Source organism: Saccopteryx leptura, chromosome 6 (assembly GCF_036850995.1).
Source record: "Saccopteryx leptura isolate mSacLep1 chromosome 6, mSacLep1_pri_phased_curated, whole genome shotgun sequence".
Taxonomy (NCBI): domain Eukaryota; kingdom Metazoa; phylum Chordata; class Mammalia; order Chiroptera; family Emballonuridae; genus Saccopteryx; species Saccopteryx leptura.
In genome coordinates, this window is record NC_089508.1 from 152,201,089 (window position 1) to 152,228,434 (window position 27,346).

Sequence of the window (27,346 nt, forward strand, 5' to 3'; positions counted from 1 at the left end):
CTGTCTGTCTGTCCCTATCGATCCCTCTCTGACTCTCTCTGTCTCTGTAAAAAAAAAAGAAAAAAAAGAAATGCTTTTTTCCCTCTACCCTGCAGTTCAACTTGTTTCCAGTTATAAAAATGTCAAGATTTTTATTTAAAAATTTAAACATTGCCCCCAAACATTGGGTTTTCAAAATACCGTATTTCCCCATATATAAGACACAGTTTATTCTGAAAAAATTGAGGTTTAAAAATAGGGTATGTCTTATACAGTGCTTATAGATTTTTTTTATATTTCCTGCTTTTTTATGCTCGTTTTTGCGCTCGTTGTTGAAGATAGTGATTCGTCATCAGGCACAAATGAGGACAAGCTAATGGATGGGAATTTTGACAGTGATGAGTTGTATGAATTTTATGATGACTAAAACTTGAGTTCAATAACTTTATGTAATACATTTTTTTTTCTTCAAATTTTGGGTCCCAAAATTAAGGTGCATCTTATACATGTGATCATCTTATACATGGAGAAATACGGTACACATTGTTGCTGTTCTGCTCAACATAAATATTTGACTCGGCAGACTCAAGCCTGGTTGGCTCTTCATAGTCATCAAGTTGTTATTTAATCTTATTTGTTAATTTCTTAAATTTTTTTTTATTTATTGTAGTGAGAGAAGAAGGGAGAGATAGAGACAGTAACATCTATCTACATCAGGGGTCCCAAACTATGGCCCCTGGGCCGCATGCGGCCCCCTGAGGCTATTTATCCCCCCCTGCACTTCCGGAAGGGGCACCTCTTTCAGTGGTGGTCAGTGAGAGGAGCATAGTTCCCATTGAAATACTGGTCAGTTTGTTGATTTAAATTTACTTGTTCTTTATTTTAAATATTGTATTTGTTCCCATTTTGTTTTTTTTATTTAAAATATGTGCAGTGTGCATAGGGATTTGTTCATAGTTATTTTTTTTTATAGTTCAGCCCTTCAACTGTCTGAGGGACAGTGAACTGGCCCCCTGTGTAAAAAGTTTGGGGACTCCTGATCTATATATTCCTGTAGGTGCCCTGAGTAGGGATTAAACTGGCAACCTCTGTGCTTTATTTAGGACAATGCTCGAAGCAACTGAGCCATCCGGCTAGGGCTAAAGATTAAAATAAAAAAGTATTTCCATAAACCAAACAGGTTTAATTTTGAGAATCTAAATGTTGGTAAACTTTGGATTATACTTTATTTTTCTTTTTATTTCCTAGTTCTTCATATTTGTATCTGGAGCCTCTTAGCACATGCAATAGCTTTCTTTTCTCAGCTGCTCTTTGTACTTGTGTCGTTCCTACCTCTTTATGGGAATCAAACCGTATACCACCAAAGGACACTAGTTCAATTCCTGGAGTATTTGTGGTACACTATTATCAACTGGAGGATAAAGTGTCCATTGGCTATGGTTTTAAATGTGTGACACTTCAACAGATGCTTTGCAGGTTTGTGCATTCAAGCTTTCCTTTAGCATTGATGCTGTTTCCCCACCTACTTTTTTTTTTTTTTCCAAGAGAGAGAGACAGACAGGGATAGACAGAAAGGGAGCAAGATGAAAAGCATCAATTCTTCGTTATAGCAACTTAGTGGTTCATTGATTACTTTCTCATATGTGCCTTGACTGGGAGGCTCCAGCTGAGCTAGTGACCTCTTTCTCAAGCCAGCAACTTTAGGACTTTAGCCAGCGACCTTGGGGTTTTGAACCTGGGTTCTCTGTGTCCTAGACCTACGCTGTATACTGCAATGCTGTCTGGTCAGCCTTGTTTGTTTTTTTGTTTGTTTGTTTTTAATTTGAGAGAGAGAAGGAAGCATTCATTTGTTTTTACTTTGTTGTGCTTTCATTGGTCACTTCCTGTATGTGCCCTGACCAGGATTTGAACTTACATCCTTAGTGTTTTGGGACAACACTCTAACCAACTGAACTAACTGACTACATTTATTTAAATTTGTCTTATGTTCCAAGAACTGACGTGAAAGATTAAAAACTTTTACATTTACATTATTTCATTAAGTTATTGTTTTAATTTCATGCATTCACTCATCATTTGACAAATACTGACCACTGACAATGTCCCTGGCACTGTTGTAAGGGCTGGAAATACAGCAGTGAGCAAAACACATGGATCTTCCCTCTTTCAGTCGGAGGTGGCAGTGAAGAAGACAAACATTAAAGAAGTAGTTCCAGAATAGATACGTAATTGCAGTTAGACTGAGGAATAGAAAGAGAAGTGTAAGGACCTTTGAGCATGCATCCCAGGAGACTTGCTCTCATTTGGGGCTCTGGGAGGCTTTCCTAGGATTGTGACATGGAGCCTGGGATCCAAGGATTGAGGATGAGTTAACTTGGACATAAAAGGGCCTGGAAGGGTGGAAGTGAGAGTGGGAGAAAGACATTAAAAGAGCATTTTAGGCAGAAGGACCAGCTTGAGTAAAGGCAAAAGGGAGCCAGAGTATTTTTAGTAATTTTTTTTTTTTTTTGAGATCCAGGATGAGTGAGAGATTAGTGTCAACTCGTAGCTATGGCACTTTAGTTGTTCATTGCTTTTCATACATACCTTGACTGGGGGAGGGGCTCAAGCCAAGTGACCTTGTAGTTTCAAACCTGTGACCTCAGAGTTCCAGGTCCCAGTGACCTCTTGCTCAAGCCAGGGGCCATGGATTCATGTATATGATCCCAAGCTCAAGCTGGTGACCTTGGGGTTTCAAACCTGGATCCTCAGTGCCCCAGGTCGACACATTATCTACTGCAACACCACCTGGTCAGGCTAACAGCATGAGATTTTGATGTAATTGCAAAGTATAAATCTTGTGGAGCAGGTAGGGGTAGGCCCTGGTATTGGATAGGCAGATAGCAGTAGGGTCAGAAAGGTTTTGTCAGTCTAAGAACTTGGACTTGGTTTGTTTTTTACATTTTAGCTTCAATGAAATTTCATACAGAGCATCATATAAAACAAAGGATGGAGCTTCTTTGATTTGGGGTTGAGAGCAGGTGGGTTTTTTTTCTGTCTTGGGTAGTCCCTGAGAGACTGTGCAGAACAAGATCTCTAGGAACACAAATCTACCTCTGGGATGAATTTTCAACAGGGTTTTGAGAAGCCCAGAGGGAGAGATCACCTAAACCAGTAATACAGCAGGTCTTCCACTCAACCTTGTTCATTATAAGAAGGTGAATGAAGTAACTCTTATTTATACCAATTAGCCTTCGGCAAAATTGGCTTTCTTATACTAAAGTCTCTATACATTGTTTCACTTAAAGCCACAGAATCTGTGGACTTAATGTGCAACTTCCTGTATGTTGTTACAGGTGGAAATAACTTGGTGAGAGTTATGGAGAAGTGGGAAAGCAGCCAATCATATGTTTGCGTTATTCTGAAATTCTTCCATTCTTTAGAGTAGTCTATTAAGAGATGATTAACATTAACTTTAAAAAGAATCTATTTAGGCCAGGGGTAGTCAACCTTTTTATACCTACCGCCCACTTTTATATCTCTGTTAGTAGTAAAAGTTTCTAACCGTTCACCGGTTCCACAGTAATGGTGATTTATAAAGTAGGGAAGTAATTTACTTTATAAAATTTGTAAAGCAGAGTTACAGCAAGTTAAAGCATATAATAATAATTACTTACCAAGTACTTTATGTCGGATTTTTGCTACATTTGGCAGAATAAATCTTTATAAAACAACTTACTATAGTTAAATCTATATTTTTATTTATACTTTGGGCTACTGCCCACCATGAAAGCTGGAATGCCCCCTAGTGGGCGGTGGGGACCAGGTTGACAACCACTGATTTAGGCTCTGGCTGATTGTGTTAGTGGATAGAGTGTCGGCCCAGTTATGTTAGTGGATAGAGTGTCGGTGCGGTGTGCAGATATCTGGTGTTCACATGAGAAGCAACCATCTGCTTCTCTTCTCCTCTCACAGTCAATGTTTTGATTGGTTCTAGGGTTGGCCCTGTGCGCTGAGGAAAGCTCTGTTGATTCTAGCATGGGCCCCAGATGGGGGTTGCCTCGTAGATTCTGGTTGGGGCACATATGGGAGTCTGTCTCTCTATCTCCCCATCTCTCATAAAAATAAAAAATTAAAAAGTTTTAAAAAGAAAGTAATATAGTGCTTAGATTTAGATGTATTTTAAAATGTATTTAAAAACTAATTTCAGCCCTGGCCAAATAGCTAGCTCCATTGGTCAGGCAGTGGTCAGTATACTCTAAATTAGTCAACAGAGCCAAATATCAACAGTACAGCGATTGAAATTTCTTTTGAGAGCCAAATTTTTTACACTTAAACTATTTAGGTAGGTACATTTCTTATCGAGGTAGCACCCGCATGTGCTATTTTGTGGAAGAGACACACTCAAGGGGCCAAAGAGCCACATGTGGCTCGCAAGCTGCGGTTTGTCAAACAAGGGTAGAGCATTGTCTCAAAGTGCAAAGTTTGCCTGTTTGATCTGTGTGGTCAGGGCACATACAAGAACACATCGTTGTTCCTGTCTACCTCTCTCTCTCTCTTCCTCTTCCTCTAAAAATCAATAAATAAACTGCTCACAAAAATTAGGGGATATTTCAAAATTAATATAAAGTGATAAAATATCCCCTAATTTTTGTGAGCAGTTTAATAACTAAAAACTAATTTCAAATTATGTGAAAATGTTCTATCATTTTTGTGGTGCATTTGTTGAAAGGAAGCTTTTTTTTTTTTTAGAGATTTTATTTTTTATTTTTTATTTTTAGAGAGAGATGAGAGAAAGAGAAAGGGGGTCGTGGGGCAGGGGAAGCAGGAAGTTTCCACTCATAGTTGCTTCTCGTATGTGCCTTGATGGGGGGGTCAAGGGGGAGCTACAGCAGGCCGAATGACCCCTTGCTCAAGCCAGCAACCTTGGGTTCAAGTTGGTGAGCTGTGCTCAAACCAGATGAGCCCATGCTCACGGTGGCAACCTCTAGGTTTCAAACTTGGGTCTTCTGCGTCCCAGTCTGACAGTCTGTCCACTGCGCCAAACCTGGTCAGGCACAGGTTGTACTTTTTATATTTTTCCAAAGCTGGAAATGGGGAGGCTGTCAGACAGACCCCCGCGTGCGCCTGACCGGGATCCACCCGGCATACCCACCAGGGGGCGATGCTCTGCCCATCTGGGGCATCGCTCTGCTGCAACCAGAGCCATTCTAGCGCCTGAGGCAGAGGCCACAGAGCCATCCTCAGTGCCCGGGGCCAACTTTGCCCCAATGGAGCCTTGGCTGCGGGAGGATAAGAGACAGAGAGGAAGGAGAGGGGGAGGGGTGGAGAAGCAGATGGGCGCTTCTCCTGTGTGCCCTAGCCGGGAATAGAACCTGGGACTCCCGCATGCCAAGCCAACGCTCTACCACTGAGCCAACCGGCCAGGGCCAGGTTGTACTTTTAAAGATCATCATTGTTATCCTCACTTTGCCTCATTCCCTAGTAACCACCATTTTACTCTTTTTTTTAAAAAGAGATATGTAACTTTTTTAGATTTCACATGAGTATTATACAGTACTTGTCTTCTCTTTCTGGCTTATCTTGAAAGTTAAGAATAATAATGTGCTCTGAGGACTCCAGTTGTGACAGGTGCTGAAGTTGATAGAATAAAGATCCTAATTTTACTGCTAATTGCAGCCTATTTTGGTTCAGTTAAAGTGTTTTTATTTTATAGAACATGCATTTTCTCCCAGATCTGGGGACTCAAAAATGAATGGCACCTTGTCCTCATTAACTTTAGAGACTGGTGGAATAAATAAATATAAACTGGAGACACAATATATTGATGAGCTAAGAGACACATAGTATATAGTGGAGAGGTACTTGGCCTAGTCAAGGGAAAGGAGGAGATGGAAGGAAGGCTTCCTGAAGGGATCTAGGAGAAAGAGGAGAATTCCAGGCAGAGATGAGATGAAAGGATAAAAAGCATGATCTAAAAGGGGAACTGTGTGTTGGTTTGTAAACTTTTTTTTTTTTTGTACTTTTCTGAAGCTGGAAATGGGGAGAGACAGTCAGACAGACTCCCGCATGCACCCAACCGGGATCCACCCGGCACGCCCACCAGGGGGCGACACTCTGTCCACCAGGGGGCGATGCTCTGCCCATCTGGGGCATTGCTCTGTCCCAACCAGAGCCACTCCAGTGCCTGGGGCAGAGGCTAAGGAGCCATCCCCAGCGCCAGGGCCATCTTTTCTCCAATGGAGCCTCGGCTGCGGGAGGGGAAGAGAGAGACAGAAAGGAAAGAGAGGGGGAGGGGTGGAGAAGCAAATGGGCGCTTCTCCTGTGTGCCCTGGCCGGGAATTGAACCCGGGACTTCTGCACGCCAGGCCGACGCTCTACCACTGAGCGAACCAGCCAGGGCCGGTTTGTCAACTTTTGAGGTGGGGAAGAGTGAAATCTGAGATTAAAAACAAGGAGGATCTCGGCCTATCTTTATTTCACAAAAATAGCCAGATAGTCTTATTTTGACTGTCTTTTATCTCTTGAAGTTCTTTTTTTTTTTTTAAGAATTTACTTACTGATTTTAGAGAGAAGGGGGAAGAGAGAGAGAGACAGACAGACAGACAGAGAAATGGAGGGGAGGAGCAGGAAGCATCTACTCTTAGCCATTGTTTCTCATATCTGCCTTGACTGGGCAAGCCTGGGGTTTTAAAACAGTGACCTCAGCACTCCAGGTCAATGCTCCATCCACCACAGGTTAGGCCTGAAGTTTATTTTGAGAAATTTGTTACTACTAATAAAGCCAGTTCCTTCCCCAGACCCCACTACTCCTATCCCCCACCTTACCAGTGTAGTATTTTACTTTGCTAATTTCTCTCTTCCAAACAGGCTATAAGCTCCCAGAGGACTTGTTTGTTCCATGCCTATAAGCCGCTCAGAATATTTATAACATGCTTACATATGAAGAAATATTTTCCTTGAAAGTGTTTACTGTTTATAAAGAAAAATTTCCATAATTTTTACTCTGTAGAAATAATCTATTACCATTTTCAATTTTAGAAAATATGTGAATGAGGGAATGGACATGAATTACTTAAACTAAATTTAGTCAACTCAGCAAACATCTCAGCATCCATTACCATGTGACACCTAGGGAGACAGAGATAAGACAATAGTCTCTACGATCAAGTGACCTAAGGTTTTTATTATTTTGTGTGTGGGGGGGACAGACAGACAGGAAGGGAGATAGATGAGAAGCATCAATTCTTCATTGTGGCACCTTAGTTGTTCATTGATTTCTTTTTCATATGTGCCTTGACTGGGGGGGGGGTGCTACAGCTAACCGAGTGACCCCTTGCTCAAGCCAGTGACCTTGGGCTCAAGCTGGTGAGCCAGGCTCAAACCAGATGAACCCACGTTCAAGCTGACGACCTTGCGGTTTCGAACTTGGGTTCTCTGTGTCCCAATCTGTGGATCTATCCACTGAGCCACTGCCTGGTCAGACTTTTTTAGTATTATTAAAACAGTATATCCTTGAATGACTAGAGGAAGAGTGGAAGAAATTTAAAAACCTATTTGGCAAGTTTTACTTATTTATATCTTTTTAATCTGAATTGCATAAAACAATTGCTAGATAGCCTGACAGTTGGTGGCACAGTGGATGAACATTGACTTGAAATGACAAGGTAGCTGGTTCAAAACCTGAAGTCAGCCCTGGCTGGTTGGCTCAGTGGTAGAGCATTGGCCTGGCATGCAGGAGTCCCGGGTTCGATTCCCGGCCAGGGCACACAGGAGAGGCGCCCATCTGCTTCTCCACCCCACCCCCTCTCCTTCCTCTCTGTCTCTCTCTTCCCCTCCTGCAGTCAAGGCTCCATTGGAGCAAAGTTGGCCCCGGGTGCTGGGGATGGCTCTGTGGCCTCTGCCTCAGGTGCTAGAATGGCTCTGCTTGCAACAGAGCGTCGCCCCAGATGGCCAGAGCATCGCCCCCTGGTGGGCGTGCCAGGTGGATCCCAGTTGGGCGCATGCGGGAGTCTGACTGCCTCCCTGTTTCCAACTTCAGAAAAATGCAACAAAACAAAACAAAACCCGAAGTCACTGGCTTGAGTCCAGTGTTGCCTTTTTGAGCCCTGTTGAGGGTATGTATGAGAAGCAGTCAGTTAGAAGTACAACTAGGTGGAGCAGTGAGCTAATGCTTCTTTCTCCTCCTCCCCCACCAGAAAAAAAGAAAAACAACAACAGAAAACAGTAATTATATGATGAAAGGAAGTTTAAAAGGGAGTAAAAAAACCTACCAGAGTCTATACATAAAAAGTAGAAATTTGTGTAGGCCTTTATTATACACACGTAAATTTTTCATAGTGCTAATAGCATCTTTACAGATTTTTTTTTTTTAACAGAGAGAGAGTCAGAGGGATAGATAGGGACAAACAGACAGGAATGGAGAGAGATGAGAAGCATCAATCATCAGTTTTTCATTGTGACACCTTAGTTGTTCATCAATTGCCCTCTTATATGTGCCTTGACCGTGGGGCTACAGCAGACCGAGTAACCCCTTGCTTGAGCCAGCGACATTGGGTCCAAGCTGGTGAGCTTTGCTCAAACCAGATGAGCCCGCGCTTAAGCTGGACCCAGGTTCAAGCTGGGGTCTTGAACCTGGGTCCTCCACATCCCAGTCCGATGCTCTATCCACTGCGCCACCGCCTAGTCAGGCCTTTACAGATTTTGTATTTTTTTCTTCTTAATATTTTTCTAGCTTCACATAAGATTTTTTTTTTAAGTGAGAAACAGAGAGAGAGGGACAGATAAAAAGGGAGAGAGATGAAAAGCATCAGTTCTTTGTTGCAGCACCTTAGTTCATTGATTGCTTTCTCATATGTGCCTAATGGGGGGCGGAATAGGGGACTCCAGTAGAGCCAGTGACCCCTTACTGAAGCCAGAGACCTTGGACTCAAGCCAGCAATCATGGGGTCATGTTTATGATCCCACACTCAAGCCAGAGACCCCATGTTCAAGCTGGTGAGCCCGGACTCAAGCTGGCAACCTTGGGCTTTCGAACCTGGATCCTCAGTATCCCAGGCCAACACTTATCCACTGCGTTACTGCCTGGTCAGGCCCCATAGGAATTTTTGTGTGTGTGTGTGTGGTGACAGAGACAGAGTCAGAGAGAAGGACAGATAGTGACAGACAGACATGAAGGGAGAGAGATGAGAAACATCAGTTCTTTGTTGCAGCTCCTTAGTTGTTAATTGATTACTAATTGATTATTTTCTCATATGTGCCTTGACTGGGGGGCTACAGCAGACCGAATGATCCCTTGCTTGAGCCAGTGACCTTGGGCTCAAGCTGGTAAGCCTTGCTCAAGCCAGATGAGCCCGCACTCAAGCTGGCGACCTTGGTGTCTCAAACCTGGGTCCTCCACATCCCAGTCCAATGCTCTATCCACTGCGCCACCACCTGGTCAGGCCCCATAGGAATTTTTAATGACTGCTTAATAAATCAGCAACTTATGGCCTGGGCTGGTTAGTTCAGTGGATAGAGCATTGGCCTGGCATATGTACGTCCTGGTTCGATTCCTGGGGTCAAGGCACAGAAGAGAAGCAGCTGCGATCTTCTCTTTCCCTCCCTCTTCACTTCTCTCTTTCCTTCCCGTAGCCAGTGGCTTTATGGGTTTGAGCGCCGGCCAGGGGGTATTGAGGATAGCTTGCTTGGTCTGAACGTTGGCCTCAGGCTCTGAGGATGGCTCGGTTGATTCAAGCTGGGAGTTTCTCAGTATTTCCCCTCCTCTCACTTTAAAACAAAACATAACAAAAACCCCAGCAATTTATTCTGAATTTGCTTAGCTATCTTGTAGTTTTACTTAGGTTTTTCTTCTTCACTTTTGTTTACATTTAATGATAGAGAAAATGTTACAGTCTTTAGTCTTTCTCCTTCTTTTGGATTGTTTTCTCAGGATGGAATCCTGGGAATGTGAGGATTACATCAAAGGGTATTGCCAAGGTGCTCTCCAAGTGGTGATACTAAAATTTATTAGACCATAGTGGTAAGTTATTTCCAAGAAGTTTTGCTCTTTTTCTTCACCCCCCTGCCAATCCCCAACAGAGAATATGAAGAAAATTAAGTAATCTGTTGGTCAAGTGATTCCCACAGACCTTAAAAAGAATTCTTACGTATTTCTCTACCTTAGGACTTAGTCTTCAAATATCTTTATCTATACTGACTTATTGATGATCTTGTATCTGGACCCTCATGACCTCCAAATTTCTATCTCTAACTTGGATCTCTTCCAAGAATTCCAGAATCATATATACAATGACTTTCTTGGCATTTTCACTTGTTTTGAAATTGGTGGTTCATACTTGTCAAAGACCAGATTCCAGATTTTTCTTCCCAAAACCTTTACAGTATATTTTTATCTGTGGGGGTTACATTTTTTTTTTGTATTTTTCTGAAGTTGGAAATGGGGAGGCAGTCAGACTCCTGCATGCGCCCGACTGGGATCCACCCGGCACGCCCACCAGGGGGCTATGCTCTGCCTATCTGGGGCGTTGCTCTGTTGCAACCAGAGCCATTCTAGTGCCTGAGGCAGAGGCCACAGAGCCTTCCTCAGCGCCCGGGCCAACTTTGCTCCAGTGGAACCTTGGCTGCGGGAGGGGAAGAGAGAGACAGAGAGGAAGGAGAGGGGGTGGGGTGGAGAAGCAGATGGGCGCTCCTCCTGTGTTCCCTGGCTGGGAATCGAACCCGGGACTCCTACACGCCAGGCTGATGCTCTACCACTGAGCCAACCGGCCAGGGCCTGTGGGGGTTACATTTTAAGACAACTTAGTGGATGCCTGAAAACATGCATAGTACTGAATCATATATATATCTATCTATACCATATATATATATATCTGTATATATACACACTATATATACATATATGTAAAGAATCTTTTTTTCTATACATATATACCTATGATAATGTTTAATTTATAAATTAGGCACAATAAGAAATTAACTAGCAAAGTAGAACAATTATGACATACTGTAATAAAAGTTGTATGAATGTGGTCTCTCTCAAAATATGTTACTGTATTGGCCCTGGCCAGTTGGCTTAGCACAGCGGTAGAGCATTGACCAGGTGTGTGGAAGTCCCAGGTTTGATTCCCGGTCAGGGCACACAAGAGAAGTGCTCATCTTCTTCTCCACGCTTCCCCCTCTTCTTTCTATCTTTCTCTTCCCCTCCTGCAGCCAAGGCTCCATTGGAGCAAAGTTGGCCTGGGTGCTGAGGACGGTTCCTGTGGCCTCTGCCTCAGGTGCTAGAATGGCTCTGGTCATAACGGAGCAACACCCCAGATGGGCAGAGCATCGTCCCGAGTCTAACTGCCTCCCCACTTCTAACTTTGGACAAATAAAAAAAATGTTATTGTATTGTACTCACGTTTCTTGTGATGATGTGAGATGATGCAATGCCTATGTGATGAGATGAAGTGCGGGGAATGACATAGTCATATGACATAATATTAGGTTTCTACTGACTTTTTGATGACATACAAATATGTAACAAGCACTTTCTGGCTTCTCTTTGGCATATATGAATTATAAGCATCACTATGCTTGTGTTTTGGGGACATTATTAAGTAAGGTAAGGGTTCTTTTAACACAATCATTGCAGTACTTTGACCCTTGATCTGATAACTGAGACAGCTACTACGTGACTAATGCACAGTAGTGTATACAGTATGGATATAATGGACAAAAGGATGATTCATGTCCTGGGATGTGACTGAGCAGAACTGCTAGAGATTTCATTATACTACATAGAGAACAGCATGCATTTTAAAATTTACGAATTGTTTATTTCTGGAATTTTCTATATAATTTTTTTAGACCTGGGTTTACATAGGACAACTGAAACTGTGGAAGGAGAAACTGTGGATAATGAGGGACCACTGTAGTCTTCTTCATTTTTAGTAAATGGAAACTCTATCTTTCTAGATCCTTGAGTTCTGACCACTCCATATCCACTCCATCAGTAAATTGCATTGGCTCTTTCTACTTCTTGCTCCCTCCACTAATCCCAGTGGTTCACGTAACTGTCATCTCACCTGGATTATTACTACAGTAACCTTCTAAGCAGGTCCCCAGTCCTATGAGGCTGTTTTCAGTATGACATTCAGAGTGGTCCTTTTATTTTTTATTTTATTTTGTTTTATTTTTAATTTTTTTTAAAGAGAAAGATAGAGGGAGAGGCAAGTATGAGGAGAGATAAGAAGCATCAACTTGTAGTTGCAGGACTTCAGTTGTTCATTGATTTCTCCTCATATGTGCCTTGACTGGGGGGCTCCAGCCAAGCCAGTGACCCCTTGCTCAAGCCAGTGGCTATGTAATCATGTTGATGATCCCAGTCAGTCCACTGACTGTGAGCACTCACACTGGTGAGCCTGCACTCAAGCTGACGACCTTGGGGTTTTGAGCCAGGGACCTCTGCTCTCTATTTAATCACCAGTGATCAGGCCAGAGTAGTCCTTTTTCTTTTTTTTTTTTTTTTTTTTGTATTTTTCGGAAGCTATAAACCAGGAGAGACAGTCAGACAGACTCCCGCATGCGCCCGACTGGGATCCACCCAGCACACCCACCAGGGGGCGATGCTCTGCCCATCCGGGGCGTCGTTCTGCCGCGACCAGAGCCACTCTAGCGCCTGGGGCAGAGGCCAAGGAGCCATCCCCAGCGCCCGGGCCATCTTTGCTCCAGTGGAGCCTCAGCTGCGGGAGGGGAAGAGAGAGACAGAGAGGAAGGAGAGGGGGAGGGGTGGAGAAGCAAATGGGCGCTTCTCCTGTGTGCCCTGGCCAGGAATCGAACCCGGGACTTCTACACGCCAGGCCGACGCTCTACCGCTGAGCAAACCGGCCAGGGCCCAGAGTAGTCCTTTTAAAACATCAACCCTTCAAAGACATTTATCTCAGAATAAGAGGGCATAATAAGGCATGTGTCTTCCTCTCCCTGAAGTATTTCTCTGATTTCATTTCTTATTCTCTTATTTGCTCACTCTGTTCTAGCCACATTGACTTTCTTGCTACTATTTCAAAAATGGTAGATCTGGTCCTCATGATCTCTGATGTGGCATTTTATAATTCAGTTCAAAATATTTTTTAAATTTTTATTATGATTTATTTTCTGACCTAAAGATTATTTAAAAGTATACTTGTTGGCCCTGGCCGGTTGGCTCAGTGGTAGAGCGTCAGCCTGGCGTGCGCAAGTCCCAGGAATCCCAGGTTCGATTCCCGGCCAGGGCACACAGGAGAAGTGCCTATCTGCTTCTCTACCCCTCCCCCCTCTCCTTCCTCTCTGTCTCTCTCTTCCCCTTCCGCAGGCAGCCCAGGCTCCATTGGAGCAAAGATGGCCCCGATGGGGATGGCTCCATGGCCTCTGCCTCAGGCGCTAGAGTGCCTTTGGTCGCAACAGAGGGACGCCCCCGGAGGGGCAGAGTATCGCCCCCTGGTGGGCGTGCCGGGTGGATCCCGGTCGGCTCATGTGGGAGTCTGTCTGACTGCCTCCCTCTTTCCAGCTTCAGAAAAATACAAAAAAAAAAAAAAAAATTAAAAGTATACTGGTTAATTTCCTAACATAGACACATTATAGTCATGTTTTTTAAATTAATCACTAAATTACATTATGGATAGAAAATAGAAAATATGTCCCAAATGATTTCAGTCCTTTCAAATTGGTAGAGAGTACTCTATGGTCCAACACATGGTAAGTATTTATAAATATAAGTATTCCCTGTGCTTGGAAAAAATGTGTAGTCCACAGTTAGAGTGTAGGAATTTATATGTATTCATTAGGTCAAGTTTGTTTTTCATGATGTTGAAATTTTTGAACCCTTAGTGATTCTTTTAGGTTTATTCTGATAATTACTAAGAGAGGTTTATATCCACTATGATTATAATATACTAGAAAGCTTGGCGGTCATACGAAATGACTGCTGTTCTAGATATTATAAATTGTAATTAAAATGATTTGTGCAAAGGTGTCTGCTAATTCAAACTGAATTACCCAGGGCAGGCAGCGAGGATGCCCCTTTGCTTAGTGCCCCACGGGGTTTCCCCCTTCTACTTGCTTAATTGCTTAGAGTGCAATGAAGGAACCCACTGGCGGTACATTTCTTTTTTTTTTTTTTTACAAAGAGAGAGTCAGAGAGAGGGATAGACAGGGACAGACAGGAACGGAGAGAGATGAGAAGCATCAATCATTAGTTTTCATTGCACATTGCAACACCTTAGTTGTTCATTGATTGCTTTCTCATATGTGCCTTGACCACAGGCCTTCAGCAGACCGAGTAACCCCTTGCTGGAGCCAGCAACCTTGGGTTCAAGCTGGTGGACTTTTGCTCAAACCAGATGAGCCCGCGCTGAAGTTGGCAACCTCAGGGTCTCGAACCTGGGTCCTCTGCATCCCAGTCCAATGCTCTATCCACTGCGCCACCGCCTGGTCAGGCGGCAGTACATTTCTTAAGAGCCACCGCTAGCTCAATAAATAAAGGTGATTAGGAGGCATTCTTTTTTTTTTTTTTTTTTTTTCTTTCATTTTTCTGAAGCTGGAAACAGGGAGAGACAGTCAGACAGACTCCCGCATGCGCCCGACCGGGATCCACCCGGCACGCCCACCAGGGGCGAAGCTCTGCCCACCAGGGGGCGATGCTCTGCCCATCCTGGGCGTCGCCATGTTGCGACCAGAGCCACTCTAGCGCCTGAGGCAGAGGCCACAGAGCCATCCCCAGCGCCCGGGCCATCTTTGCTCCAATGGAGCCTTGGCTGCGGGAGGGGAAGAGAGAGACAGAGAGGAAAGCGCGGCGGAGGGGTGGAGAAGCAAATGGGCGCTTCTCCTGTGTGCCCTGGCCGGGAATCGAACCCGGGTCCTCCGCACGCTAGGCCGACGCTCTACCGCTGAGCCAACCGGCCAGGGCAGGAGGCATTCTTAAAAGAAATTAATTTAAGATGTAGTTTTTATGTAAAACAGATGATTGCCAATGCAAACAAATGTTCACCTTCCCCCTGACATGCTCAATTTGCGTTCAGCCTTAAATTGTTTCAAAAGCAGATAATTGCCAATGCAAACAAATGTTCATCTTCCCCCTGACCCGCTCAATTTCCATTCAGCCGTGGCAACGTCACCCCATTGGCTAGTACAGTTATGCAAGCAACCAATAAGCTATCGGCGACAAACAGACACTTAAGCCACATATAATAAAGATTTTTCCTTAATAGTTCTGCCAATTTTTGTTTTCTATATTTTGAGGCTGAATTGTCATTGCCTTGTTTAAGGTAACATAATTTGTGATAGAGGCAGGAGACAGAATTTATTACTGCTTTGTCTGGTTGCGTGTTTCTGGCTTCTGGCTTTACCATCAAGAACATTCATGTTCTCAGCGAACAAATGATGTGTTGTGGAATTGTGTACCTGAAACCTGTATAATTTTGTTGATCAGTGTCACCCTAATAAATTCCATTTTTTAAAATTTATTATTTTTTTTCTGAAGCTGGAAACGGGGAGAGACAGTCAGACAGACTCCCGCATGCGCCCCACCGGGATCCACCCAGCACGCCCACCAGGGGGCGACGCTCTGCCCACCAGGGGGCGATGCTCTGCCCCTCCGGGGCGTCGCTCTGTCGCCACCAGAGCCACTCTAGCGCCTGGGGCAGAGGCCAAGGAGCCATCCCAGCGCCCAGGCCATCTTTGCTCCAATGGAGCCTCGGCTGCGGGAGGGGAAGAGAGAGACAGAGAGGAAGGAGAGGGGGAGGGGTGGAGAAGCAGATGGGTGCTTCTCCTGTATGCCCTGGCCGGGAATTGAACCTGGGACTTCTGCACACCAGGTCGACGCTCTACCACTGAGCCAACCGGCCAGGGCATTAATTCCATTTTTTAATAAAGGGCATTTATGTTCTTTCTCAGCTATCTATTGAATGCATGTGTTTTTTTTTTTTTTGAACGCATGTGTTTTATAGTTATACTTACTGATAATAGAATTACTTTGTAATAGTAATATGAGGGGAAGACGGAACTAACATTATGTCATACATTGAATATGGCCAAATTTGTCATAAAGCATGTAATTATAATGGGTAGTAAATTGTTTTTGGGTAGTAAAGTGGTTGAGAGTTTGAGATCCAGAGCTGGTCTGCTGCTTAACTAAATAACTAACTACATTACTATAGGCAATGAGTAAAATGAGTAATAATATATAAAAAATAATAATATCTACCTTAAAAGGATTAAAGGAGGAGCAGTGAGGAGGAGCAGTGCCTGGTACATATCAAATACCAAGTAAATGTTAGTTTATTTATAGTCATTTAGGGGTTGAAAGAGGCAAATTTCGTATTTAGCAGTGATTGCCAAATAGATTAATTGATCACAATTAAAATTATATCAAATTAATGGAAAACATACTCAAATTACAGTTTTCAGTAGAGACAAGTAAGATTTATTTTTCCATTCATTTTGTTATCTTGGTTTTAAAGGTCCAAAGCCAATTAGCCTTGAAGTCATGCTTTTTTTTCTGATAATTTACAAACCAGTAATAAGCAGAAATGACCCCTTGGGCTTTTAAAGATGTAGATTGTCTCATAGTAACTATATGCTACTAATCACAGTATTTTTAATAAGAGCATTCTATGAGAGTTAACTTAGTTCTGTGTGAATACAGTTTTAAAACTTTAATGGTAACTTATAAATCATGAAATTGAGCCCAGTTTTTTGATATCTTTGAGCCTCTTGCATCATTTGTTTGAATGACTTTAGTCAATTAATTCAGTGTGCTCTTTTTGAATACTTAATCTGTGATAGGCAAATTAATGAGGGAAGATTGAGGAGCTCACCATGTCTTTATAAAGACATAGCATTGCCCTGGCCGTTTGGCTCAGTGGTAGAGCGTTGGCCTGGCGTGCAGAAGTCCCAGGTTCGAATCCCGGCCAGGGCACACAGGAGAAGCGCCCATCTGCTTCTCCACCCCTCCCCCTCTCCTTCCTCTCTGTCTCTCTCTTCCCCTCCTGCAGCGAGGCTCCATTGGAGCAAAGATGGCCCAGGTGCTGAGGATGGCTCCTTGGCCTCTGCCCCAGGCGCTACAGTGGCTCTGGTCGCGACAGAGCGACACCCCTGGAGGGGCAGAGCGTCGCCCCCTGGTGGGCGTGCTGGGTGGATCCCGGTTGGGCGCATGCGGGAGTCTCTCTGACTGTCTATCCCTGTTTCCAGCTTCAGAAAAATACAAAAAAAAAAAAAAAAGACATAGCATTTATAAAAAGTCATAATAGTATTTGTACATCCCCTTGGAGTAAATAGAGTTGATTATTCTTTGTCCAAGTACTGTAGTGCTTCTGTTGCCTACCCAGAAATATCTCTGCACATTTACAAGTCCTTAGTGTGGTTTGTCCAGGTGGGTTATATAGAGGGTTATACAACCTCTCCTGCATGTCTTGGGAAATTTCAAACTTAGTTGTTAATGTCATTGCTACAATCTATTCTATAGTTTTCAAGATTGTTTCATTAGAGCCATTATTGTTAATTAATAGGATGTCTATATTAGTTGGGAAAGATATAGAATATCACCTGCAGAAGGGATCACAATCTCTTGACGTTAAAATTTGTTTTTATTGTTTTTTTCTTTTTTTCCCCTCTGGTGTTGTGTTGTGTTGTGATCCAAGGACTAGGGCAAAGATAATTGTTTCCTTGGGATCATTCTGTTTATCTATATATTTCCATTTTTAGCTCTTTATAAGTCAAAATAGTTTATTTATTTTCCTGGAATGGAATGTGGGTAAAATAGATATAAATTGAGAGCTGCTACTGTGTAAAGTTTAAATTGAGAGCTGCTACTGTACTGGATATGTTGTGAACAATTAAGACAAAGTATTTAATTGTAATTGCTGTTAAGCTGAAGTAGTTTCATCTAGAATTTTTTAGGCAGTGCTTTCTCAGAAAGGCTAGTGGGAAGATGATATACTGTTTCAAAACTTCTGATTCTAATTGATGGTCCGGTCCATGTTTTGTCTGTCTAAAGTGTCAACCCAAGAAAAAGTCAACACCACTGAAGTATGAAGTTGGAGATCTCATCTGGGCAAAATTCAAGAGACGCCCATGGTGGCCCTGCAGGATTTGTTCTGATCCATTGATTAATACACACTCAAAAATGAAAGGTAATATTTGTATTTGATTTTACATGATTAAATACAGTTTGGAATTATAAACCTATAGCTACCTTTAGTATATATAACCCAATTTTTGTTGCAATAATCCACTTTTACCTTTGAGCATTTTGTGAATGAGTTACTAATTTATTTTACCTTTTTGGATTTTTAAAATGTTCGTTCTATTTTACTGTAGAATTTAAAATTTTTCAATTATTCTATCTATAGATGTCAGGAAAATGTTGGGCTTATTACCTAATGTTTTTACATTGTACAGAATCACTTCTCAGTGTATTTGTTTTTCTACTTTAATCTTCAGGTTTATATTGTTTTTGTTGGGTTTAAACATGAAACAGTTATAAAACATGCTTATAAGTTATTTTAATTAATTAATTATTTTTTACAGAGACGGAGAGAGAGTCAGAGGGATAGATAGGGACAGAGGGACAGACAGACAGGAACAGAGAGAGATGAGAAGCATCAATCATTAGTTTTTCATTGCGACACCTTAGTTGTTCATTGATTGCTTTCTTACATGTGCCTTGACCGTGGGGCTACAGCAGACTGAGTAATCCCTTGCTCAAGCCAGCGACCTTGGGTCCAAGCTGGTGAGCTTTTTGCTCAAACCAGATGAGCCGTGCTCAAGCTGGCAACCTCGGGGTTTGAACCTGGGTTCTCCGCATCCCAGTCCGTCGCTCTGTCCACTGCACCACCACCTGATCAGGCATTATTTTAAATTTTGAAACCTTGATTTAGAGTATTACCATTAGTTACTGTTTTATTGCATGTTCTCTTTGAATCTTAGGTGATTTATTTTTAAAATGCTGTAAGAGAGCCCTGGCTGGTTGACTCAGGGGTAGAGCGTCAGCCCGACGAGTGGAAGTCCCAGGTTCAATTCCCGGTCAGGGCACACAAGAGAAGCATCCATCAGCTTCTCCACACTTCTCCCTCTCCTTTCTTTCTGTCTCTCTCTTAACCTCCCGCAGCCAAGGCTCCGTTGGAGCAAAGTTGGCCCAGGTGCTGGGGATGGCTCTATGGCCTCTGCCTCAGGTGCTAGAATGGCTCTGGTTACAGTGAAGCAACTCCCCAGGTGGGCCGAGTATCGCCCCCTGATGGGCATGCCGGGTGGATCCCGGTCAGGCGCATGCGGGAGTCTGTCTTTCTGTTTTCCTGCTTCTCACTTCAAAAAAATGCCCCCCCAAAATGCTGTAAGATAGGGGCTTTGTGAAGTTACCGTCTGCTTCCTTTCCTCTTCCTCTCCCCCTTCTCTCCCCCTTCTCTGTCTTATCCTCTCACATCCAATGGCTTGATTAGTTCAAGCATCTGTTCCGGGTGCTGAGGATAGCTTGGTTGATTCGAGCATCAGCCCTAGATGGGCTTGCTGGGTAGATCCCAGTCCAGGTGCATGTGGGAGTCTGTCTCTCTATCTCCCTTCCTCTCACTTAAAAAACAAAAAACAAACCAAAAAAACTCATAAATTTAAGAGAGCTTCCCAGAAAGGCTGAATTCAGATAGCTTCTTACTGGAGAAATGACAAAACATGTTAAAATGGATCTATTTAGTCTTAAAGCTACTTATTTCATATTACTCACTTTTTGCATTTTACATTTTAAAATTTCCTTTTCTCTCTAGATTATGGCAAGCAGTGTAGTCAGCCAAGTCCTGGAAAGCTTAAAACTCTTAGTAGTTAACTCTCTATTTTTCTTTGAAGGTCCTTCTTTTTCTTTTCATGTCCTTTATAGCCCATACCTAATAGAAATGTCCAGTGTCATTACATACTTTTATGATAAATAGTACATATAATTTAAAAAGTCAGGTGGTAAAGTCTTACAAGCCTTGTTAGGAAAATGGTCTCCTATTGCTATACCACTATGTCTAAGCACCTTCAACTCTTTAGTTCAATTTTTGGATACTTACTTTCATATCTCAGCATTCCATTCCTGTGGATTATTTTTTACTACTTCTTTTTCTTTCTTTATTTTTATTTTAGTGAGAGATGGACAGACAGGAAAGGAGAGAGATGAGAAGCATCAATTCTTCATTGTGGCACCTTGGTTGTTCATTGATTGCTTTCTCAATGTGCCTTGACTGTGGGGCTCCAGTTGAGCCAGTTACCTCTTGCTCAAGCCAGCGACCTTTGGGCTTTGGGCTTAAGCCAGTGACCCTGGGGTCATGTCTATGATCCCACACTCAAGCTAGTAACCCCATGCTCAAACTGGTGAGCCTTCCCTCAAGCTCAATGAGCCTGTGTTCAATGTGGCAACCTTGGGGTTTCCAGCCTGGGTCCTCTGCATCCCAGCCCAATGTTCTATTCACTGTGCCACTGTGGTCTGGCTATTTTTTACTTCTATGCATAGAAGTTTTGAATTAGTTATTTTTATTTTTAGAAATATTTATTGATTGATTTTAGTGAGAGGAAGGGAGGGAGAGAAAGAAAGACAGGAACGTTGCTCTGTTCCGGTAGGTGCCCTGACAGGGGAATGTAACCACCAACTTCTCTTCTGGACAATGCTCTAACCAACTAAGCTCTCTGGCCAGGGCATGGATTAGTTATTTTTCATCTTTGCATTGGGTCCCACCTCTCGCGTCACCTCTGGCATCCTCTTTTTTTTTTTTTTTTTTTTACAGAGACAGAGAGAGAGAGTCAGAGAGAGGACATATAGGGACAGACAGACAGGAAAGGAGAGAGATGAGAAACATCAATCATCAGTTTTTCGTTGCGACACCTTAGTTGTTCATTGATTGCTTTCTCATATGTGCCTTGACCATGGGGCTACAGCAGACCAAGTAACCCCTTGTTTGAGCCAGCGACCTTGAGTCCAAGCTGGTGAGCTTTTGCTCAAACCAGATGAGCCTCCGCTCAAGCTGGCGACCTCAGGGTCTTGAACCTGGGTCCTCTGCATTCCAGTCCGATGCTCTATTCATTGCCCCACCGCCTGGTCAGGCTTGAGTTTTACATTTTTGCTGTTATGTTTTTAGTTTTCAAGAATTCCTTTTTGTTTCCTGCATTTTATTTCACTAATGCAGTATTCTTTTTATTTCTGAACATATTAATGATAGTATTTGTATAATTATCTTTTGTACTTATTTTGTTTGTTTCATGTTTTTGTGTTTTTGGTTCTCTGTATTTTATGTTTGAGCATATGGGCATTTTCGAACGTGTGGAGGTTATCAACCTTTAATTTCCTTGTGGGGTAGGCCTCCACCCTGTCCCAGCCCCTAATCAGTACCTTCTCCATTTTTTTCTTGGCTTGGCAAGACTCCTCAGAGAAGTCATTATTCTTCTACCTAAAGAATAAGAATCTGGCTTCTTGTGTTCCGGGAGCCCAGTGAGGGGAAGATGACTGGGTGGTTTTAGCATTCAGCTTACTTTTTACCCTTGGTTTTATTTTTTTGTTTTTATTTGTGGGGTTTTTTTTGGTGTACAAGTAGGTTTATAGTTGCTCATATGGAAAATAATACAATAATTAATAAATAATACAAAAGTAAACTGTGTTTCACATACAACTGTAAGCCTACTTTTTTCCACATCCTTATATATGAATGAATAACACTGCCATTTAGTAAATTATTACTGCTGTTAATCCAAGTCAATTGAAATTATTTCTTTTTTTTAAAATTAATTTTAATGGGGTGACATTGATAAATCAGGGTACATATGTTCAGAAAAAACATCTCTAGGTTATTTTGACATTTGATTATGCTGCATTCCCATTACCCAAAGTCCAGTTGTCTTCCGTCACCTTCTAACTGGTTTTCTTTGTGCCCCTTTCCTTCCCCAACCCTCTCCCTCTCCTCCCCCCACCCCGTAACCCCCACACTCTTGTCCATGTCTCTGAGTCTCATTTTTATGTCCCACCTATGTATGGAATCATATAGTTCTTAGTTTTTTCTGATTTACTCATTTCACTCAGTATAATGTTATCAAGGTCCATCCATGTTTTTGTAAATGATCCGATGTCATCATTTCTTATGGCTGAGTAGTATTCCATAGTATATATGTCACAAAGCTTTTTAATCCACTTGTCCACTGACGGACACTTGGGCTGTTTCCAGATCTTCGCTATTGTGAACAATGCTGCCATAAACATGGGAGTGCATTTCTTCTTTTCAAACAGTGCTATGGTGTTCTTGGGGTATATTCCTAAAAGTGGTATAGCTGGGTCAAAAGGCAGTTCGATTTTTAATTTTTTGAGAAATCTCCATACCGTTTTCCACAGTGGCTGCACCAGTCTGCATTCCCACCAGCAGTGCAGAAGGGTTCCCTTTTCTCCACATCCTCGCCAGCACTTATTCTGTGTTTTGTTGATGAGTGCCATTCTGACTGGTGTGAGATGATATCTCATTCTGGTTCTAATTTGCATTTCTCTAATGATTAGTGATGTTGAGCATTTTTTCATATGCCTATTGGCCATCTGTATGTCCTCTTTGGAGAAGTGTCTATTCATTTCTTTCGCCCATTTTTTGATTGGAATGTTTGTCTTCCTGGTATTGAGTTTTACAAGTTCTTTATAAATTTTGGATATTAACCCCTTATCAGAAGTGTTGTCAAATATGTTCTCCCATTGTGTAGTTTGTCTTTTTATTCTGTTCTTATTGTCTTTAGCTGTGCAAAAGCTTTTTAGTTTGATATAGTCCCATTTGTTTATCCTGTCTTTTATTTCACTTGCCCGTGGAGATAAATCGGAAAACATTGCTGTGAGAGATGTAAGAGAGCTTACTGCTTATGTTTTCTTCTAAGATGCTTATGGTTTTACGGCTTACAATTAAGTCTTTTATCCATTTTGAGTTTATTTTTGTGAATGGTGTAAGTTGGTGGTCTAGTTTCATTTTTTGCAGGTAGCTGTCCAGTTTTCCCAACATCATTTGTTGAAGAGGCTGTCTTTACTCCAATGTATGCTATGCTCTTACCTCCTTTGTCAAATATCAGTTGTCCATAAAAGTGTAGGTTTATTTCTGGGTTCTCTGTTCTGTTTCATTGATGTATGTGCCTGCGCCCTGGCCGGTTTGCTCAGCGGTAAAGCGTCGGCCTGGCGTGTGGGGGACCCGGGTTCAATTCCCGGCCAGGGCACATAGGAGAAGCACCCATTTGCTTCCCCACCCCCTACCCCCTCCTTCCTCTCTGTCTCTCTCTTCCCCTCCCGCAGCCAAGGCTCCATTGGAGCAAAGATGGCCCGGGTGCTGGGGATGGCTCCTTGGCCTCTGCCCCAGGCGCTAGAGTGGCTCTGGTTGCGGCAGAGCGACGCCTCGGAGGGGCAGAGCATCGCCCCCTGGTGGGCAGAGCGTCGCCCCTGGTGGGCGTGCCGGGTGGATCCCGGTCGGGCGCATGCGGGAGTCTGTCTGACTGTCTCTCCCCGTTTCTAGCTTCAGAAAAATACAAAAAAAAAAAAAAAAACAACAATAAAAATGCTTCTGATTTCTGAGTAATTTTATATCCTGCCACCTTGTTGAATTCATTTATCAGGTCTAGTAGTTTTTTGACTGAGACTTTAGGGTTTTCTATATACAATATCATATCTTCTGCAAATAATGATAGTTTTACTTCTTCTTTTCCAATTTGGATGCCTTTTATTTCTTTTTCTTGTCTGATTGCTGTGGCTAGAACTTCCAGAAATATGTTGAATAAAAGTGGTGAAAAAAAAAAATTAAAAATTAAAAGTGGTGAAAGGGGGCACCCCTGCCTTGTTCCTGATCTTAAGGGGATTACTTTTAATTTTTCCCCATTGAGTATGATGTTGGCAAAAATTGAGTATGATGTTGGTTTGTCATAGATGGTCTTTATCATGTTCCCTGTATTCTCACTTTGCTGAGAGTTTTGATCATGAATGCTGGATTTTATCAGCAGACAGACAGAGTTTTGATCATGAATGCTGGATTTTATCAAATGCTTTTTCTGCATCTATTGAAATTATCATGTGGTTTTTCTCCTTCATTTTGTTTATGTGATGAATCATATTGATCGATTTACAAATATTGTATCAGCCTTGCCTCCCCAGAATAAATCCCACTTGATCATGGTGTATGATTTTTTTCATATATTGCTGGATCCGGTTTGCTAATATTTTGTTGAGGATTTTAGCATCTAAATTCATCAGGGATATTGGCCTATAACTTTCTTTCTTTGTGTTGTCATTGCCTGGTTTTAGAATCAGAATTATACTCGCCTCATAAAAGGAGCTTGGATGTCTTCCTTCCTCTTGAATTTTTTGAAATAGCTTGAGAAGGATAGGAGTTAGTTCTTCTTTGAATATTTGGTAGAATTCACTTGTGAAACCATCAGGCCCAGGACTTTTCTTTTTTGGGAGATTTTTTTTTTTTTTTAACATTTTGCTCATTTTCTCTTGGATTTTTTTTTAAGATTTTATTTATTCATTTTATAGAAGGGGGAGAAAGAGAGAGAGAGAGAGAAGGGGGGAGAAAGAGAGAGAGAGAGAGAGAGAGAGAGAGAGAGGGGAGGAGGAGCAGGAAGCATCAACTCCCATATGTGCCTTGACTGGGCAAGCCCAGGGTTTCGAACTGGCGACCTCAGCATTCCAGGTCGACGCTTTATCCCCTGCGCCGCCACAGGGAGTTTGTTTGTTTTTCTTTTTTTTCTTTTCTGACTGGGAGTTTTTTGATAACTGTTTCAATCTCTTTTGTTGTAATTGGTCCGTTTAGGTTTTCTGATTCTTCCATATTAATTTTTGGAAGATTATATGTTTCAAGGAATTTGTCCATTTCATCTAGGTTGTCTAGTTTTTTGGCATACAGTTCTTCATAGTATTTTCTTACAATATTTTGTATTTCTGTTGTGTCAGTTGTTATTTCTCCACTCTCATTTCTAATTTTATTTATTTGAGTCCTCTCTTTTTTTCTTGGTGAGACTGGTTAAAGGTTCATCGATCTTGTTTACCTTTTCAAAGAACCAGCTCCTGGTTTCATTGATCCTCTGTATTGTTTCTTTGGCCTCTATGTCATTTATTTCTGCTCTGATCTTTATTGTTTCCTTCCTTCTACTACCTCTGGGCTTTACTTGCTGTTCTTTTTTAGTTCTTTTAGATGCAGGGTCAAGTTGTTTATTTGAGCTTTTTCTAGCTTCTTAAGGTATGCCTGTAATGCTATGAACTTCCCTCTCAGGACTGCTTTTGCTGTGTCCCATATTATCCCTGTTTTTGGTACAGTTATACTCCTGGACTGTGCTTGGTGTTGCTCAGTCTATAGACCTTTCCATTTTATTCCATCTAGTAGAAAAACCTCTAGGCTGCTCTGGATGAAGGGGAGAGGCAATGATTTGGTGGTTTGTAGTGGATAAGGAAATTTAGGTATCCATGGCTGCTTGATAGCTTTCACACAATTCTCTGTATTTCATCTTCCTAAACTCCAGAAGTAACCAGATGTTCCAGTTCCTGGTCCATTAATAGAAGGATGCATAGTGTAGATACAGTTGGTTCTTGGCTTTGCTCAGTGATGACTTAGGATTTGGCATACTAGGATCTATTAAGTTAGTAAGTATACTACTTATCCATGGGCCTCCCAGCTTCTAAAAATGTATAGTGTACTTTCACTGCCACATTAATTTATGCTCAGCTGTTCCTCTCTTGTCCTCCCTCTCATTAAATGGACTTATGTCTTAAAAATCTCTTTACTGTAGCTTTATTCAGGATTAACTACAGCTTGACCTGAAAATACTCGTAATTTCATCCTGAACAGACTTTCAATCAATTTTCTTATTAGACTTTTCTATACTCTACTTCTAGGGTATCTTTCACAAAGCAATCTGAGGCTAAATCAGATTGCTTTTGATTTCTCAAAGCTGGCCTGTCATTCAACTATTTATTTTAACTCTAATTATCATTTTACTTCCAACTTTCCCAATTTTTATTGTTGTTTCTCTCTCTTTTTAAAAAGATTTTGTTTATTGATTTTGTAGGGGCAGGGTCGGGGGAGAAGTATCAACTCATAGTTGCTTCCCTTTGGTTGTTCATTGATTGCTTGTCATATGTACCTTGATCAGGCAAGCTCATTGTTTCAAATCGTTGACCTCAGCCATTCAGGCTATGCTTTATCCATCCACTGTGTCACCACAGGCCAGGTAGCATTTCATTCACTTTTTGGGGGAGGTATTTTTGCTGAAGTGAGAAGCAGGGAGGCAGAGAGACAGACTCCCACATGCACCCCAACCAGGATCCACCTGGCAAGGTCACTAGGGGGCGATGCTCTGCCCATCTGGAGCATTGCTCCGTTGCAACTGGAGCCATTCTAGCTCCTTAGGTGGAGGCCATGGTGCCATCCTCAGCACCCGGGCCAACTTTGCTCCAATGGAGACTTGGCTGTGAGAGAAGAAGAGACAGAGGAAGGAGAGGGGGAGGGGTGGAGAAACAGATGAATGCTTCTCCTGTGTGCTCTGATTGGAAATTGAACCTGGGCTATCCACACACCTGGCCAATGCTCTACCACTGTGTCAACTGGCCAGGGTTTCATTCACTTTTAAGGCTGAGTAATATTCTGTTGTATGTACGGAGTTCCTTATTCGTTTTTTGTGCTTTTTTACCCATGGTCAGCCATAGTCCAAAACTACTAAATTTCTCCAAACATTAACATAGTCTGCTCCTGAAATTCAACCATTGACATCATCATAGGGTCAGTGACAGAGGATCACTGAGGCAGATGATTCTCCTCTTGATATATTGGCAGATCAGTAACAGCCCAACTGGATGCCATAATGCCTGCTTCATTCACTTCACTTTATCTTATCATGTAGACATTTCATCATCACAAGAAGGTTGGGTATAGTACAATAAAATATTTTGAGACCACATTTACATAACTTTTATTTTACTGTTATATTTTATTTACTGTTGTTAATCTTTTACTGTGCCTAACATATAAAATCAACTTCATCATAGGTATGTGTATATAGGAAAAAACATAGTATATATAGGGTTCAGACCTCCAGAGAAGGTTTTGGAACATATCCCCTACAGATAAAAGGGGGTTTCTGTATATTATATTTTGTTGTCCATTCATCTTTCAGTGAATATTTGGGTTGTTTTCACCTTTTGGTTATTGTGAATAATGGTGCTATGAATATTGATATTCAAATATCTATTCTGACTTTTTATTGTATGTTAAGTCCTTTTGATTTGTCCTTTTTAAAAAAATGTTTCAAATTTTGTTCTTTTAATTCCCCTTAAAAGAACATTGCCTTAGTGTAGTTTCTAGTCATCTCTAATGTACACTATTTTGGTAATCTCAGGTCTACTGAGTCT

The 27,346-nt window shown here is 42.1% G+C and overlaps 1 protein-coding gene across 6 annotated transcripts in view; it reads left to right on the plus strand.

The window, feature by feature from the left end:
• Positions 1-27,346, plus strand: part of NSD1 (nuclear receptor binding SET domain protein 1) — a 174,076-nt gene that overhangs the window by 43,553 nt on the left and 103,177 nt on the right. For all 6 annotated transcript variants that reach the window (XM_066344719.1, XM_066344721.1, XM_066344718.1 and 3 more), the window contains one exon: positions 17,972-18,107. In XM_066344719.1, the coding sequence (XP_066200816.1) occupies positions 17,972-18,107 (136 nt within the window). The remainder of the gene's footprint in view (positions 1-17,971; positions 18,108-27,346) is intronic.